Below are 16,975 nucleotides of genomic sequence, written 5' to 3' on the forward strand. Positions count from 1 at the left end.
CTGGAGGAGGAAGAGTGTGAAAAAAATGAAAAGAAAGTTTGGCTCCTTGGAGAGATAAAATGTAATTTCACAGTCAACTTACTGTGATATATTATTTCACAACAATGGGGTGTGGGCTGATATGAGCCCTGCTTGGCACCTGTACAGAGCACTTAGAACATCAGCGATGGTTCTCCGGAGACGCTGGTCATATGTAATTGTGTGTGTGTGTGTGTGTAGGCGTGGGCTAAATTATCCCCAAAAATCACCTGAATGGAGCTACCAGGAGGGTCCAGCCCACTGGGTTAAAGCGAGCACAGTCAACTGGAAAATATAAGCAGTTGTAACAAACGCGCAAAACAAATCGAATTTTTTTAGTGTTATTTAATATGAAATAATATTTCCAGTCTGTGATTTCATGTCGTTGTGTGTTGAGCTTTAGTGGGAATAAGCAGCAGGTGTAGATAAACCCAAGCGCGGGAAGAATAAGAGACAAAATCTATTTCTATCACATCCTTTGACATATTTGCAACACGACAGTTCAGCCAAATGAAAGAATCCAAACATCATTTATTCCAGTAGCTGCGCTCCCTCGTTGCTCGCACTTTACACAGAGTCTTATCCAAGAACATGTTACAGCAGTGATGGATGCCTCGTGCTTCATTAGCTGCAGTCTGTCCTGGGAATCACTTACACAATATCAAACAGCTTTGGCCAGAAATCTAATGAGGCAAACAGCAGATGGCGAGAGTTACGTCACGTGAGAAATGCTCTCATTTCAATTCAAAACATAATATCGACTAACATCCACTCAGCGGTTCTTCTGGAGCTGCTGGTCTTTGAACATTTATTAAACACGCCAAGTATCGAGGACGGATTTAAATGAAATTCTCACAAATATATAATCGATCGAAACAGCAGAACAACAGAACGGGTGGGCGTGTCCCCATCGCTTAATCACAGTTTGCTGGCCTTCTGAAACTGGGACACGAAGCCGAGCACCTGATCTGACGCTGCGATGACCTTATTCTGAAGGTAACACGCGCTGTTTTTAGACGTCTCGTTCAGGAAGTAACGATAGTTCACCATGATGCCGCAGGAGTTGGCCACACCCCTGGGGCTGGTGTCGGCACGCCAGTTGAGCCGCCACATTGTAGCGCCATTTTGCAGGTGGAAGTTAGCCACTGGATTGAGAGCATAGCCGCGCCGCTTCTCCCCGTACAGGTACCAGGCGCACAGACGCATCAGAACAGGCTCCAGGACTCCGCACAGTCTCTCTGAACGCATCCACTCGTTAGAGCTGAGGAGCTTGCGAAGGGAATCCACGGTCGGGGTCCCCGGGGTCGAATCGGTGGCATGTTGTATCTCCTTCCACTCTTCCTCAGAGAGCAGATCAAATGCACGGCCCTCCTTCCTGCACTGGCTGAGCAGGCCTTGAAGCCAAGCGGAGAAGCCTGGAATGGGTGACAGGCTGGAGAACTGGGCCATGACAGGGAACTCGCTCTGGAAGGCAGAAGAGAGGCACAGAGTTATACCCATGACCTATTTACATCCAGTCGAATTTCATTCATTCAAAAAGGCCTGTGCATGTCAGGCTGCAGCACTGTTTTTACAGTATGTACAATCATGTGCATTAATGCAGTAAAAGCCGTAAAATAGCCTCAACCTTTCCAAACAGGCGGAAAGAAGAAAAAAGATCATTTGCAAATCCAAACTGGGGATGCAAAGAGGAAACCGAGAGACCACGTACGAGGCAGCACAGATCTTATCTTTACTACAATGTAAAGGTCACCAGTTTTACAGCAGTGGAAAAAGGAGTGACGAACACTCACCTCAGCATCAAAACACCCACCAAAAGAAATGTTTGTTCCCAGGCAGCTGCTCGGGCCTTTAGCTCCTCAGAGAGGGACAGCACTGCAAATCAGCTCCTCTGCTTCATGATCCTGCCCTCCTGATGGAGATGGATGACCCCCTCTGTCCTTACCTCCCTCTTATTCCATCCACCTCCTCTGTCCCTTGCACCTTTAAAACCTGTCCTTTTCTTTCAACAGCCGCCCCCGCGTGTCTCTGCCTCCTGTTGTCTGCCCACACACGAACCAGTCACCCACCCACTCACCCATCTCACAAGTCCTCTTCCACCCCACTACCTCTCTACTTTCACAAAAACGCTCCCCCTCCCCTCCCCGGCCCATCTTCGCGCTTCAGCGTCTAGGTTGATAAGTGACGGAGCAAATGTGGCAGGCAGAGAAGTGAAAGGCTGCCGATGAAAGTGTCAGACAAACCCTGGAGGGACAAGTCGCTGTCTGTGTGCCTTGTTCTGCAACATTGTTTCTATTCCCCCCTTGATCTCGACCCCCTCGGCCCCTTTTACACTAAAAGCCAACCTTCTCACTCTCAGCGTCCTGCTGCCTTTGTACTTCTTTGCACTTCCTTATTCTAACCTCTACTTTTAACTACTGCCTGTTAGGAGTGGGCAGTGTTTACAGAACAGGAAGGTACCCGAATCAGGACAGAAACAGTAAGAAAGGAGGAAAAAGAAAGTGGGAGGATAGAATATAGAAGAAAGGATGGAGCAGTGCCAGAACTACGCTCCAGGGTCCAATCTACAAAGACAAGCAGGGCGTCCTCTTTACCTTAAATCACCACGGTGACCTTTTCTTTTCCCCTCTGTCATCTATCAGTCATCAGAGTGCTCCCTCTGTGCTACGCCGCTCCTCTCTTCACCTTTACAAACGCTAAAGAAGCCAAGCTGAGAAACCTCTGCCACAGCTGGCTTTGAAGTCACTCGTCAGGGTCACGGGTACGATTCCCATTCATGGAAAACTGTCCAGAAGATTTCTTGAACCAAACAGAAGAATACATTCTGCCTCCCTGAAGTATCATTCTATGTTAAAGCCTTTTATAGCATGTTGGAAACACCGACTCTGGTCGAGGAACCACGTGCAGATGAAACCAGTGCTTTCACGCTCTGCCCTGAACAGGCAAACACACGTTTGTGGTTTTTCTCCCTCTTTTCTGCCATGAAGCAAAAATTTCAATACACCAGAGTAAAGACTCCTCCTAGTTTTAGGAGACGACCTGACAAACCCTCACTCGGGCTTCTCTCCGCCGGCCCTCCGTAGGTTTTCAGAATTCATTTTGAGATTTTGCTTTGCACTTCTAAAACACATCTAGGTCTGGCCCCGAGCTACGTGGCAGAAATATTAACCCCATAAGAGCCCGTCTGCAGCTTTCAACTCCTCAGTTAGAGCTTTTCTGGCTGTTTTAAGGCAGCGGCTTAAATCCAACCGTGCTTTTGCCACCAGGGCTACTCAGCTTTTTCATGACCTGCCTGAGGAGATAAGGAGTGCTGAATCTGTGCCTTCTTTTAAATCACTTTTAAATACATTTTGTAGAGACTTAGTTTATAAAGTATTTGGTATATGAAGCAGTTGATATTATCATGATGATAAATAAAATCCCTAAAGCTAAAGACAGCTAGAGCTAAAAGCTTAAGTTAGCTCAGGAGGGCAGTATGTACGTACTGATATTAAATTTTACTTAGTTAATTATAATTCTAGCTGTATACATTATTAAACAGCAAGATAAATAGCATAATTAGCCAATTGTGTTTATTTTGTGACACCACGAAACAAACGATAGACGTTTTTATATATATCGTTATATCGAACAGTTATGAGATAACTAGTTACAGTGACACTAGTTACAGTGACACTAGTTACAGTGACACTGTAACTAGTGTCACTGTAACCCCTATCTGTCTGCATGAAAATGGATTTAGAAATAATTTGGAACTTTTTTCGCTCTCTCTGATCTGTTGTCTGTTACAGTTCACACACACCTGCTAACTTCCACCTGTTCTTTCTAATAATGTTTGATCTGTTATTGTTCTGTCATGGTCCTGGGCCATGTTGGCCCAGTGTTCTTAGTTTTCTTGTATGTTTGTATTTTGTTCCCTATTTAGGCCATGTTCCCTGAGTTGCCCTGTTGTGTTGTTCCCTAAGTGTTTTCCCTTCGTGGCTTTTACCCCCTGTGTGCCCCTCTGTGTATCTGTGAGCCTTCGTCTCTCCTTATGTTTTATTCCATGTTTCCCCAGCCCGTTATGTCTGTGTTTTCCCCGTGCTCTCTCCTCCTGTCTGAACCTCTGTACTTCCTGTTTGACTCTGCCCGTCTCCCGTCAGTGTTATGTTCACCCCGCCCTGTCTCGTTATGGTTATCTGTGTCAGCTGTGTTCCCCGTGTGTTCCCACTTTCCCCGTTAACCCTCTGTGTATTTCTGTCTGCGTCTCCCTCTGTTCGGCGTCGCGTTCTCCCTCATTGCTGTGTGGAGTCCCTGTGTCTCCCTACGACTGTTAGTTTATTGATTCCCAGTTTAGTTGAGTTCTTTATTTCCTATGTTCTGCCTGTCAGCAATAAAGCTGCTTTTGAGTTCATCCCCGTGTTTGTGAATCTTGCGATTGGGTCCTCCTCCCGCCTGCCACACAGCCGATCATGACATGTTCAGTATGTTTAATAGAGTATAGGCAGGCAAAGATGTATACATCTATAGTAGTTCACTGCTATAAACATACAAGCAGTTATTTCCTCATTTAAACTGCCAGCTCTCTTCTTCAACGTTGCTTCGTTGCTCTGGAACGATTCCAAAGCTCAAGATCTTTAAGATTGCTTAGTGTGAGTCCCGTTCAGACCACTTTCACTTACACTTCTGCCACAGTGGCTGGACATCCTTCAGCGTGTCAAGTTTAGATTTTTCCTCCAGGAGGAGGGACTGTATCCGACTGCCAGGGTGGGTGCTGAGTCAAAAAAGCCCCCACACAGCCACCATCTCAGCTCCCGTATTTACAGTAGAAGGTCAGTAAGCAGTATCATTTTGCTAATCAACTTTCGTGTGCACAACCCTGTGAAGACCAAAAAACCACCTCCTGACCTGAAGGCCTGCATATCTGCTCGTATGCATGCGTGCAAATAGTCAGACCAGCACTTCCAGGTAGACATTTATAACTAATAGCAGCAGGAAAAGTGGTCAAGAGGAGATGAAAGGACAGAGACAGGTGTCTCACAACTGTTAAGCTACTTTCTCTTTGCAGATAGAAAGGAGACAGAAATCTGCATTAGGAGGCTGGAAGAGCTATAACAGCACAAGTCAGAGGAAGTGAAAGAGTCTGTGATGTACCGTTATTTATTTTGTTCCAGTTCCTGTTTCTTTCGTTTCTTTTGTTTCTTTACTTTATTAAAGTCTCATTTCTCTTACACGCCTTCACGAATGCAGAATTCGCATCTTTAAGGCTTCTACAAAACAATGCAATATAACATCGGTGACGTGCGACACCCAAAGCCTTACTGCCGAGGCAGAAAACACAAAACCATATCTGCGCTGCTCACTCAACCGTATGCTTCCATTAATAACAATGACAATAAGCAAACCACTTGCAGACATCAAAACAGTCACTTTGTATGGATAAATAAAATGAAAACACTTTAAACCTGATTTTCTTTTTTTATGAGGATACGCTATGAAAAGCTATTTCCCAGCTGTTGATGAGAGAAGCTTTTGATCTTCCATTCAGTGTTCCAATCGTTTAACAAGTGCGAGCTAGAGTGGTCCAACACAAAGAGCTCTTCTGTGCTTATTGAGAGGGATGGATGAGATGTTAGTACTGCCTGTCAGCTGAGTACTTCTCTCTTTATGTATACATGCATTCAGGCGCTATTGCAAGTGGGAGATTTATGATTCAGCACTAAGAATAAAAAAAGGATGCTAAATGTAAGAAAGTAGGTCAGCTGGACAACATCTGAAGAAAGGGAGGAGCTCTGTGCCATGTGTGCGTTCACGATAAGGCGTTATTATCTAGCTGTAATGGAAAGGTTGAGAAGCGTCACTGACGTGCCTCGCTACATCCTGGTTATATTTAGATAACACATGTTTACTTAACCTTGCTGCATCTCTTTCATTGACACTTATCTGGAATGTCATCGGTATTTTAAACAGGTACCGGCAATTTAATTAGCAGAATTAACCAAAAATGTTTTGCTCTCATCCCATCAACGGGAACACTGAGGCATTTCCAAATAATTCGATCATATCCTCAAAGACAATTCAAGTTCTAGTAGCTGCAGCTGAGCCAAGGTAAACTCTGTCAGGCTACAAATGTGAAAATGTGATTGTTTGTTGTATATAAGCACTAGGGCTGCAACGATACACAAAATTCACGGTTCGGTTCGATACTTTGGTGTCACGGTTCGATATTTTTTCGATACAAAAAACTGTTCATGCCTTTTTAATTTGTCATTTATTAAAATTATAAATATATATTTTAACTCAAAAGTACAGTTTTTAAATTTAATGTTGCTGAAACAACAAAGTAATAAAATAATAAATCTATCTGATGGAGGAATCGCTCATCTTTGGAAAAGAGAGTTTATTACAGAGAAATGTCTCTTTCCAAAATAAAAGCTCTACTATAGCTTCTTCTGGGCTATATTCTCAGCAGCATATTAAACATATCAGGTCCCCATAAGGAGAATCCTGTGCTAACGGCTGTCTAAATGACTCGGGTAAAGTTTGTAGCATGCTGCTTGTTGTTTTTGTCTGCTTCCACTTGTCTTTGCACTAGGATGATGTCGGAGTAAATGTGCAGTCATATTCATTGTGTTCCCACTAGTGCTGTCAGCGTTAATCTGAAATGACGTTAACGCCACAACACGGCAAATCTCCGTTAACGAGCTACCGCGGATCGCCCCGTGCGTGGAGCTGGACGGCCAACACGTTAACGAGCTAACTGCGCTAACACACTAGCTCCCACCATGTAATTGAGCATTGCGTGGCACATCCGACATACTGTTTTACTTTAGTCCATGACGCGCTTACCTTCAGGGTCATAGGTCACATGAAAACCAAAATAATTCCAAAGGCCAGATCTGAATGAGGGTGGGGGAGGTTCAATTTGCCATGTTGAAAGGAGAGCTTAGCTTCTGTCTCGCTAGCTTGCGCTGCGCTCAGTGAAACTGCGTTCGACTACTCCGCCTAGGCTGCACTGTCGAGCGCAGATCCACTGAGCGCTCAACACAGACAGCATCGTCAGAAGGAAAGTTGATAAAATAAATAAAAAATGTTGTATTGTTCGATACATATGCGTACCGAACCGAAAGCTCTGTATCGAACGGTTCAATATCGATACGAGTATCGTTGCACCCCTAATAAGCACCTGCAGCCCACGTTCGCTTACCTGCAATTCACGCACCACCCTCTTGATGAGGACATTGCCCAGTTCCACCCCTTGCAGGCCAGCTTGTGTTGAAGAGATCGAGTAGAAGATAGCTGAATTGATCTTATTCACGTCTTCGTCTGAGTCCAGGGTGGCAAACTCACGAACAATACTCTGAGAAAAAAGAAAGAGAGAAGATCATTTTTTCTTTAGGCTGGAGTAAGAAAGACAAATCCTGCACTACTCATGCAGCTGTAAACCCATTTTCAGTGTTCTTAGCTGCTGAGCTGCTGTCAGGGCAAGTTTCACTACAACTATTTGAGAGCCGCTGGGGCAGAACTGTGGAAATCATTGCACAATTTTACACTGTGAAATATTCTTGGATTTCAATGTTGTGAAAACCGCCTTTAGCTCGCACAAAAACAAAAAGAAGCGATTGCTGAGCATAAAGCTTTGTTTAAACAGGGATGTGCAGTTACAAGGCCTTCGCCGTGATGTTTCTTCATACTGGTCACGTGACAGGAGGACCGACACAGTAAATCCCAGACGTGTAACTGTCTTCTACGCTTTAATAAAGGGACACAAACCGTTACAGCAGGCTCCGTCTAACCTGTATGTTATCAGAGATGTCTTCAGTCAGAGCCACGTGGAGTACAACCAAGGGCTCTCCCGGCATGGCAGCATGGGTGAAGGCATAGCAGCGTCGGTACGGTCCCACTCTGCGCTTCAGGTCGGTCCAGTTTCTTACAGGGTGCACTGCCTCATACCTGGGAGAAGGCAGGCTCATGGTTAGCTCCAAAGTTCTTGGTTACATATATGAAATGTTAGTTACACGCCTCCAGCTTAAATAATCACAGCAGCTTAAAAAAACTCAGTGTCCTTTTTGCAGCACAGGATCCTTCAGCTCAGACGGAGGTCGACAAAAGCGGCGTCTCATTCGGGCGGCTCAAAGAACCACCACAAGTGGGTCTGATTAGCTGCGTCGAGCCAGTTAGCTTTGAATGACATTTTCCTCATTTTTCATTCAAAGATAAAAGTGTTGTGTTACTCAATTTCAAATATTGCGTTTTCAATTGCAACGGTTTGCAAAAGACCTTCTTTTTCTGCTATTCTAACATAAAATAGCCAAATTAATATAAAGCTAAATACAGGCGTTACAAAGTTTTAATTAAAGTGATTACTAACATTTGTGTTTGCAAACTTTTACATCAAACTGGCTGCTGTGAAAGATCTTTATAGCAATAGCTTCACATGGGGCGCTTAATAGGGCTCCTATTTATATTAGATTAGATTATATAAACTTTGTTGCCCATTTAGCTAATTTCACTGCAATATTTTGAGGACTGTCTCACCTGCTACCTTGTTTACCCGCCTTCTAAAGTGCACCTGATTTCTGTACAGTGGGAATAGGAAGTGAAATGACTCCCCCTAGAGCCTGGAGTAAAGCTACAGTTATATTCTAATACTAATCATTTCCAAAACCTGTAGCTGAATCTTTAGGTAAAGATAAAAGAGAGAAATGCACAGCTAGTTGGGCTGCTTTAAATACATTAATCAGCTGTAGCACCTTCTCCCAACAAGTACTTCAAACTTGTGTGTGCAAGCAGGTGCATGTGTGTGCTTTTACCTCCCTCTGTCATGCTACAGCAGCCCTGTCCACGTGTTTAAATGCTCATGAAGTTCATTTAAACATGTGGACAAGCCCGCTGTCCCTATGGTTACAGAGGAGGGGTTAACTAACAGTCATTTTTAAAACTGTGCTGTCTAATGTGCTTCAGGGAAGAAGAAAAAACAGCCTGCGATGCGATTCTACAGTTAAAGATGAGGAACAAAACTGGGTCGCAGTGATGCCCTTACTGGCTGATCTTCTGCAGGATCTCGCAGGGGGACTGCCAGGTGATTCTCTCGAGTCGCAGCAGACCTACAGAGAACCACTCAGACAGCAAGCTCTTCAGCGCACCATTCAGGTCCTGTGGGAGAAAAAGGGGAGCGTTTAGCTGTAACAGCCACATCCAGCTGATAATTGAAACATTCGCCACATTCTTTCTGTTTCAGAGAGCAGCTCAGCAGCTGCTCTGTCAAGTAAATATAGTACAAGAAAAAGAAGGTCATCCACAATATTGAGTAATGCAAGCACTAACTAAATGTCATTTCACTGTTGCAGTGAAAAGTTGGAAGTGGAAAATAAAATACTGTCTTTTCTATTCCTATTAAGAACTGGATAAATACAGGCTTTACAACCCTGTGACCTGTTTTATTAGGAACTCACAAAGTAGAGCAGCGCAGCAGCTGAAGTTTGTCTATGGTGATGAACAATTCATGGCCACATCTTGGAGACTGTGCCTGGATGTGTGCTCCTTTGGGCGTCGGTATACAGTTTGAATGTTTTCACATTATGAATAGTGATTTGTTCGAGCTTGCAATAAGCGTAGAAGGGGCACTTCAATAAGCAACTTGCCATTTGAAAGCAGGCCTGTCCTCCAACAAAGGTCAGACTTCATTTAAAGCAAATCTCTTGCAAACACACAAACAAGCTCACAAGGTGCACACACTCAGGCACATAAATAGAGCTTATATTGGCTGTTTCATAGGATGGCTTCTCTTCAGGCTTACTTTAATGCCAGCTTGTCAATCATAATAAAAGCTAATACAAACAAGCACAACTACAGTCACGGTGTAAAAGCCAGTGGCTGAAATTCTCCACGAGCAGCGATCGAATCCAAAGCTAACAGCATTTGAAATTCATCCCCACATATAAGCATCATGCCCCGCATTATTCAGCTGTACGGTTGAGAAGTTTCAGACTAGAAGATTCTGTTGAGCAAAGAGCAAATCAAAAGTAACCCTGAAATACAATTTTAGCAAAACTTCAATTTCGACTTATTTCATAGTATATATGTGTTCCTCAGACTTCACAAGCTGCCAGAAGGGAAATAATCTACGATAGCTGATACGCACATCAACAACGCCGTGAGGGAATAGCAGCCGCTGGCTTGGGCGGCCAATTTTCACCCACACAAAAGAGAGGTCAAACTGGGATGTGTATTCCATTGACCCAGCAGAAGATGGAGTCTTTAGAAATGGAAGAGTGCATCATTCAAGGCCTCGAGTTAGGAGAGAGGGAGAGAGGGATGGCAGAAAGAAAGGGAAGGGGTAAAAAAGAAAATCCTGCAACCCATTAAAAAGAAAATGAAGCGACACTTTTGACACTGGAGCCGTATCAATGCAGCCGAGCGCGGATGCTGTAAGGTGATACGGCCTCTGCTACAAGCAGCCTCTCTACCTCGAGCTGGAGTTATTCTGTGACTATACAGTGAGCCAGCATGAGCTGCCTGCACAAGGCCAGATGACCACTGACTGTCCAAGTGTTTCAAAGGTCAGTCAGAGCCTGCCAGTACCTTTGCTCCAGCAGGGCGCGTGCCATTTGTAAGCTTGTGCGTCGAAGGGGAAAAAATAGTCCCACTGACACGTGCACCCCCAGGGAGCCAACTAACACGATATCCTTGACATGTCCTAACCAGTGTTGGGCAAGTTACTTTGAAAAAGTCATTAATTACAGTTACTAGTTACTTCTTGAAAAAGGAACTGAGTTAGTAACTGAGTTACAATATTCTAAAAGTCATTAATTACTTGAAAATTAACTATTACGTTACGTTAAAAAAAACGTTTAACCCCCTGGGCTCCAGGGTATAATTGGCCATTTTTCACTACGTTTGATTTTCCCTCCACATTTCACCTTTAAAAACTATTTCCTTTGCCTTGTTTATCATTGTTTTCAGCACAACCTCACGTGTCTGAATTTACAGTCGTGTTTTCATTTTGACAGACTGTATTGATCTAAAATCAGACAAAAAACATAAAATCCGAGTAGAAAAGGTGGATTTTTTACTGTAACAACCACAAACATGTTTAATGAATCATTTTTCATAACTTTAAATGCAAATATAAATTGTCAATTTTAAAATCTATGTACAAGTTTTGCAAATAACAAAGTTATTTGCAGCCATTTACCTTTTATTCCTTTTTCAATAAGATGCCACAAATTATTTGTGCCACTCCAAAAACATAATTTCTGTCCACTATAAAGGAAACATCACAGCCTGATACCTGCAGGTCTGACAGCAGCAGGTGTGTCACTCCGGTTTCTACCTGGAGACAGCAGTCGCCTCATTGTTCTGACACACAACACAAAACTATCCACAACACTACACACTAACTACACAAGACAACACACTAACTACACAAGACAACACACTAACTACACACTCCAAACACGCTAAACGTCACAAATCTCTCACATCTCAAAACTCGCTCTCTCACTGTCACTCCTAAAACTTCCGCCTCTTCCTAAACAACCAAACGTCATGTTTCCATATCATTTCTTGATTGGTCGACATGGTGCATTTTAGCACCAACACCAAAGGGCTGTTTTTTGTTTTGTTTTTTTATTTGTTGCTCATAAGCAGAGAGGTCTCGAGAGGCACCTTGTTGCCTTGTCTTTAAGTGGCCATGTGATTGGCTTACCACAACTACTTTATTCTTCCTCAGTCAAACAGCAGCACTCATGCCATTGTTTTGCCCCCTGAGCTCCAGGTGTTGTGCCAAAAAGTGATCGTCGGGCAGAAAGCTGCTTAAAGCTGCAGCGCCCAGATTACTTACAGCTACTTCCTGCAGCTGATATAAGATGCAGTGAGCTGAACACAGCTTCACCCGTCTGTTTGTTGAAAAATAGTAACACGACCGCATTTTCTTGTTAGTAACGGTAACGGCGTTGTAACGATAGGAACAGTAATTAGTTAGATTACTCGTTACTGCAAAAAGTAACGCCGTTACTTGTAACGCCGTTGTTCCCATGACTGGTCCTAACATCTTCCAGTTGCAGTTTGGGGCAACACAAATGAAAGGGCCTGAAGCAAAAAGGTGAGAGGGAACATCAAAAGTCAATATGCAAATCCAACTAATCTAAATGAAAGAGAAACACAGCGACTCGGTCTTGGGTACATTTAAAAAGTGAATGTACCCGAGCCTTGTATGCTGTACTGTAGTTCTACAGTCATTACCATATTCTGATTGCAAGGTCTCCCTTGGTATGCACATACCTTCAACGCAGGTACTAAAAGCTTCACGTTGGCTGTGACCTTTTCTCATTTTTTAGCTCAATCAATGCAGGCGGTAACAACAAGCAAAGATTACGAGGCACCAACAAGACCAGATACAGTGCTGAGAAGAAGTCGGTACTCTGTTGGCAACTTAGACCTTTTTAAGCTACACAGGCGCTCAGTGGTCCTGGGTTATTGAGATTAAGCACATCTGAACCACGTTAGGAACGGTGCAATCAGGGTCTTTAAAAAACATATCAGCCAGTAGCACTTAACACATGAAAACACATGATTGCAAGGTCAAAGGCATATGCACTTTCAGTGCTTTCCAAAGCAAAACGTAGAAGCTGAAGATGACTAAAGTAGGCTTTCATAAAATAGCTGCTTATGATACCAGAAAAAGACATTTTAGTTGAACTATAATAGCTTTTGATTGTGGTTTTCTAATTTTGATTCACATATTTCAGCACAAGAATTTTACAGATCAGCAGCTTCCTTTTTCTGTAGTATGTTGGAGAATCGGGGGGGAAATCATTTTCATGAGCTACATAAAGAAAAATGTGGGTTTTTAACACAAAACTAAACAGAGCTAGACAGGAAAGCAGGCAAGCAGAATGAAAAAGCATTTGAAGCCAATAGGAACATGGTAGTAATCAAAGCAGGCATATTTAAAGTTTTCTTCACAGTCACAGACAGAAGTCGTGCACAGGGGGTCAGAGGTGACATTTCTGGATAAAGATATGTAAGGAAAGAAGAGCAGTAGAAGCTGGTCAGAACAGGTAATGACACTCATATAATGAGGTTTTATCAAATGTTGAGACTGAGAAAGATTTGCTCATTCTGAGCTTGATGCCAGCAAGCCAAACTTATAAAAGAAAAAGTGGAACTTATATAAAGGCTGGAAAGACGTGCAATGCTTAATAAAGAAAAAGTAGAAGTGAAAGAAAGTACCTCAGCGTGATGGCTTATTACTCAAAGGCATCCGTCTTTTAACCCTTTAATAAATATAGTGAAGTACACTCACAAAGTGCCAGTACTTTCATTCCCATCTAGATTTCTTTAAAATAGCACCCTGTGCGCCTTCAAAGACTTGGAGTTGAGAGCACTGCTACGCTGTATCTTAAAGGAAGAAAAGCACCTGTTGGAACATGATTGGATTAAAAAGGCGTCCCGGAGAGACCGTCTTTCATAAGTGAAAATGTGGAGAGGTTTACCACTTTGCGAATGACTGCACAGGCAAACAATTCAGCTATTTTAGAAAAACCTTTCTCAACATAAAATTGCAAAGAATTTGCGGATTTCATCATGTTTGGTACAAAACCTGAATATAACAAATAAAAATAGGGTTGCAAACTATCAATTAATTATGATGGCTGACTACAAAAACCAGTTCAAACTCAGGAAAGAAAAACGCTGTGCCCGAGCTTGTTTAACACAGACTAAAGTTAAATGCATGCCTGCGGTCTGAAATTTTATCTGATTGTATAGGCAGGCACTGGTCTACATCTATACCATTACTGCTGAATGATATATGCAGGTTTACTTCAAGACAATATCTTTCTTCATTGAAGACGTATGCCTGACCCAACGTTTTGGAATCTGCTGCTGGCATCAAGTTTAAAATGAGCACAAACTTATGTGACATTCTGTCTTTGGAATCCTGTAAATGAAATCCATGGTTTACGCAGTTTGAGCATGATAGCATGCTTACATAACACCAGTGGGTTATTTATAACTCCACTTTCACATCTAATCAGTCTGGGTCCAACATTGAGAGCCAGCAGGCATAAGGGAACGCAAGTCAGAGGCTGACATGAAACCAACAGAAAAGTCATCCTGTAAACATACTGCAGTTGCAGGAACTGCCACATAAACAATGCATGTATGCAATTACCAGTACTTGTAACTAACAAAATCATTTTTTATGTTTCTGTTATGTTTAGTTCAGCAGCATGTGCAAGCTCTTTGGTCGAGTTGATATTTTCTATGTTTAAATATTATTCCTGTAGTTTGAAATAAAAATGTCATCACAAATGTCAAACATTCTCTAGTTTCAGTTTCTTGGTAATCAGAATTTCCATCGTTACTTTTTCCACACCTGACCAGACAATAAGAAAAAGATAAAGCCGATGTTGTAACTGTGGAAAAATCATGAAGAATATGTTACTCTGACAATGTAAATACTCTAAAAAATGTAAGTTAAAAAAATCATAACTGCTTTATTTGTTTACATAGCACTAAGGTTCAGTTGATAGACTTTCTAGCACATTACACTGAATGACAGAACAGATATCAGAATCAAACCACTTGTGGTAATTTTATTATTGCTATTAGTATCAAATATGGGGCTTTAGATGTGAATACCTCTACAGTGTTTATATCTGTACTCTCAAACTAAGTGCACGAACTACACGCTGACAAACCCACTTAAAATATTCCACTGTTACCACTTCCAGCGTGCATAAGCACTGTTACACCCTAGTGTGAACTGAAAGGTGTGATTATATTGACGCCTGAATGATGAGGCCTGTGAGACTGCCTTTATGGTTAAATGCGCTGCCAGAAATGTACCATTATAAGTGGGCAAAGAACATGGGATCGGTGTAATGGGATCTTTAAGGGTTTCTTTCCGTTTTAACTGTCTTCAAAGGATGCATTCAAAATATTCATTACATGCCTGATTAATATTCAGTTCTTTCCCTTTGTAGCTACGGCAGAGAAGTTCTTATTCATCTATAGAATTAAACATTTTAAAGTCTTTTTTTAAACACGAGAGATTTCCAACAACAGTGGAAGACAGCTCTGATCAGCTGAGCTGTCCATCCAGAACACGCAGGAAGTCTGAAGAAAGCTCTGAAATTGAGCTTGACAGTGTTTTTGTCCCAAACAAGCCCCCGTCTAATCAATATGTTAAACAATCATACACTAAGAAGGAATAAAAAAGGACTCGTTAATTACATGGTTAGTAAGGGGGAGTTAACTGGGGCAAAGGTGCACTGAACCCGTGATGAAATATGAACCGGGGGGCAGCGCACAGGCTGCAGTGTGCAGGCGGCTATACTGTAGCTACCGTTGGATGCTGTCAGGTTATGTCACATGCAGTGTCTCTATATTGGCAATGTCAAACACATAAACGCGAAAGGTATTTCTTGAGCTCGAGTCAAGCGAGCACCCGTAGAAATGTGAACGAATATTACCCTGATGTGCGGGCTGTCGCTAGCTTTGGACGAGATTATTTCGAGCACATCCGCTCGCAGATCCACAAGAAACTTCACTCCCCCCTCGACTCTGCTTATATGACTGAACAGCTGTTTATAACGGGGAGTCAAGGTGTACCGGAGTCTGTCTTCAGCTAGCAAAATGGTCGCCAAGTCCCGTAATTGAGTGTCCAGTAGCTTCAGTGCGAGCTCCGAAACACTTTTGTGGTCCACCCCGAAGTCTTGTGATAGCTTCGTTAGGAAACAAAGTTTATCTTCCTTATCGAGACTTTTGTAGAAGTACATGAACTCCAGGCTGTTAGTTTCGGGTGGGGGCGGGGATTTGTCCCTCGTTTCGTAGGAAGGTAAAGGTGCAACGACCCTCGATAGTATCTCCTCCATACCGGAGACACCGCCGCGAATATGTGTAGAGTACCGGCGCCTGCAGCGGACGTCTGAGGCCTCCAGAGCCACTCTGAGAAGAGCCCGGTGTCGCCAGCACCTTACACTGCTCCGGAAAGCCAAAATCACGGGATGGGATGTCATTACCGGGGGGAGGTTAAGCTGTCTGGAACCCACGACCAGTTACCACACATAGGAAATCATTTCCGGGTCTCTTAAAGAGACAGTACAACAAATAAAACGCACTAACCCGGTGTTGTGCCAAAAAGTGATCCTATGGACAGAAGTTCAGTTTCTGATGGCACAAAGTTCTGCCTATAGTGACGCCTGCCAAAAACTGATGTCATATGTTTCCGTTTGTTTGTTATTTGTGTAATATCTTTACTTATGTTGGTATTCGGTGGACTTCGGTAATCAGGGTTGGGTTATATAAAAAATATATAAATTACCTGTTTTTCAAGTACCTTTGTAACTCTATGTTATTGTACTTACATTATAACCAATCCGGTCCTTTTTGTCCACTTTAAATATGTTTACAGAACTATTATTATATTTGTTGCCATGTCTGCTGTCCTCTTGCTCAGATTATTCTTTAAAAATACATTTTTAATGTCAACGAGATTTTTTTTAACTGCGTAAATAAAGGCTATATAAAAGTCACTACCAAAAACTGATTGCGGCTTGTATCTTCTTACAGGAATGTTGTTTGTGACTCAAGATGACTTGATATCATGAGGGATACATTTGACATATGTTTCACATATTTTAGAGCAGAGCTTCCCAAAGTGTGGGGCCCGCCCCCTAGGGAGATGTTTGCTCTTTATACAGTAAAGTTACAGTGAGATACAAATAACATCAGGCTGATCCTGCCATGATTTGTTCCCTCGGTTCAAATCACGGACAAACAGGATCCCACAGCTGTTTTTGTTTTTAAACCCATTTTGCACAGAGAGACATTTTTTGAAAAATGTATTGACAGCAATGTTGAATATTATTACACAGGGAAAAAAAACAACTACACGTACAATAATCACACCGTGACGCCTCTGCCTTTCTAATGGAGGGACAGTAACTGTGTGTATGTAAGCGTGTAA

General features: G+C 42.6%; 1 protein-coding gene across 1 annotated transcript; it reads right to left on the minus strand.

The window, feature by feature from the left end:
- Positions 1-348: 348 nt before the first annotated feature.
- Positions 349-16,292, minus strand: mlycd (malonyl-CoA decarboxylase). Its single transcript, XM_005734747.1, has 5 exons — positions 15,480-16,292; positions 9,041-9,153; positions 7,794-7,950; positions 7,205-7,357; positions 349-1,482 (listed from the first exon to the last, which is right to left on the minus strand). The coding sequence occupies exons 1-5, from the start codon at positions 16,023-16,025 to the stop codon at positions 937-939; spliced, it is 1,515 nt and encodes a 504-aa protein (XP_005734804.1). The 5' UTR covers positions 16,026-16,292; the 3' UTR covers positions 349-936.
- Positions 16,293-16,975: the final 683 nt, after the last annotated feature.

Source organism: Pundamilia nyererei, unplaced genomic scaffold, assembly GCF_000239375.1.
Source record: "Pundamilia nyererei isolate P.nyererei 1_Seehausen unplaced genomic scaffold, PunNye1.0 scaffold00060, whole genome shotgun sequence".
Classification (NCBI taxonomy): Eukaryota; Metazoa; Chordata; class Actinopteri; order Cichliformes; family Cichlidae; genus Pundamilia; species Pundamilia nyererei.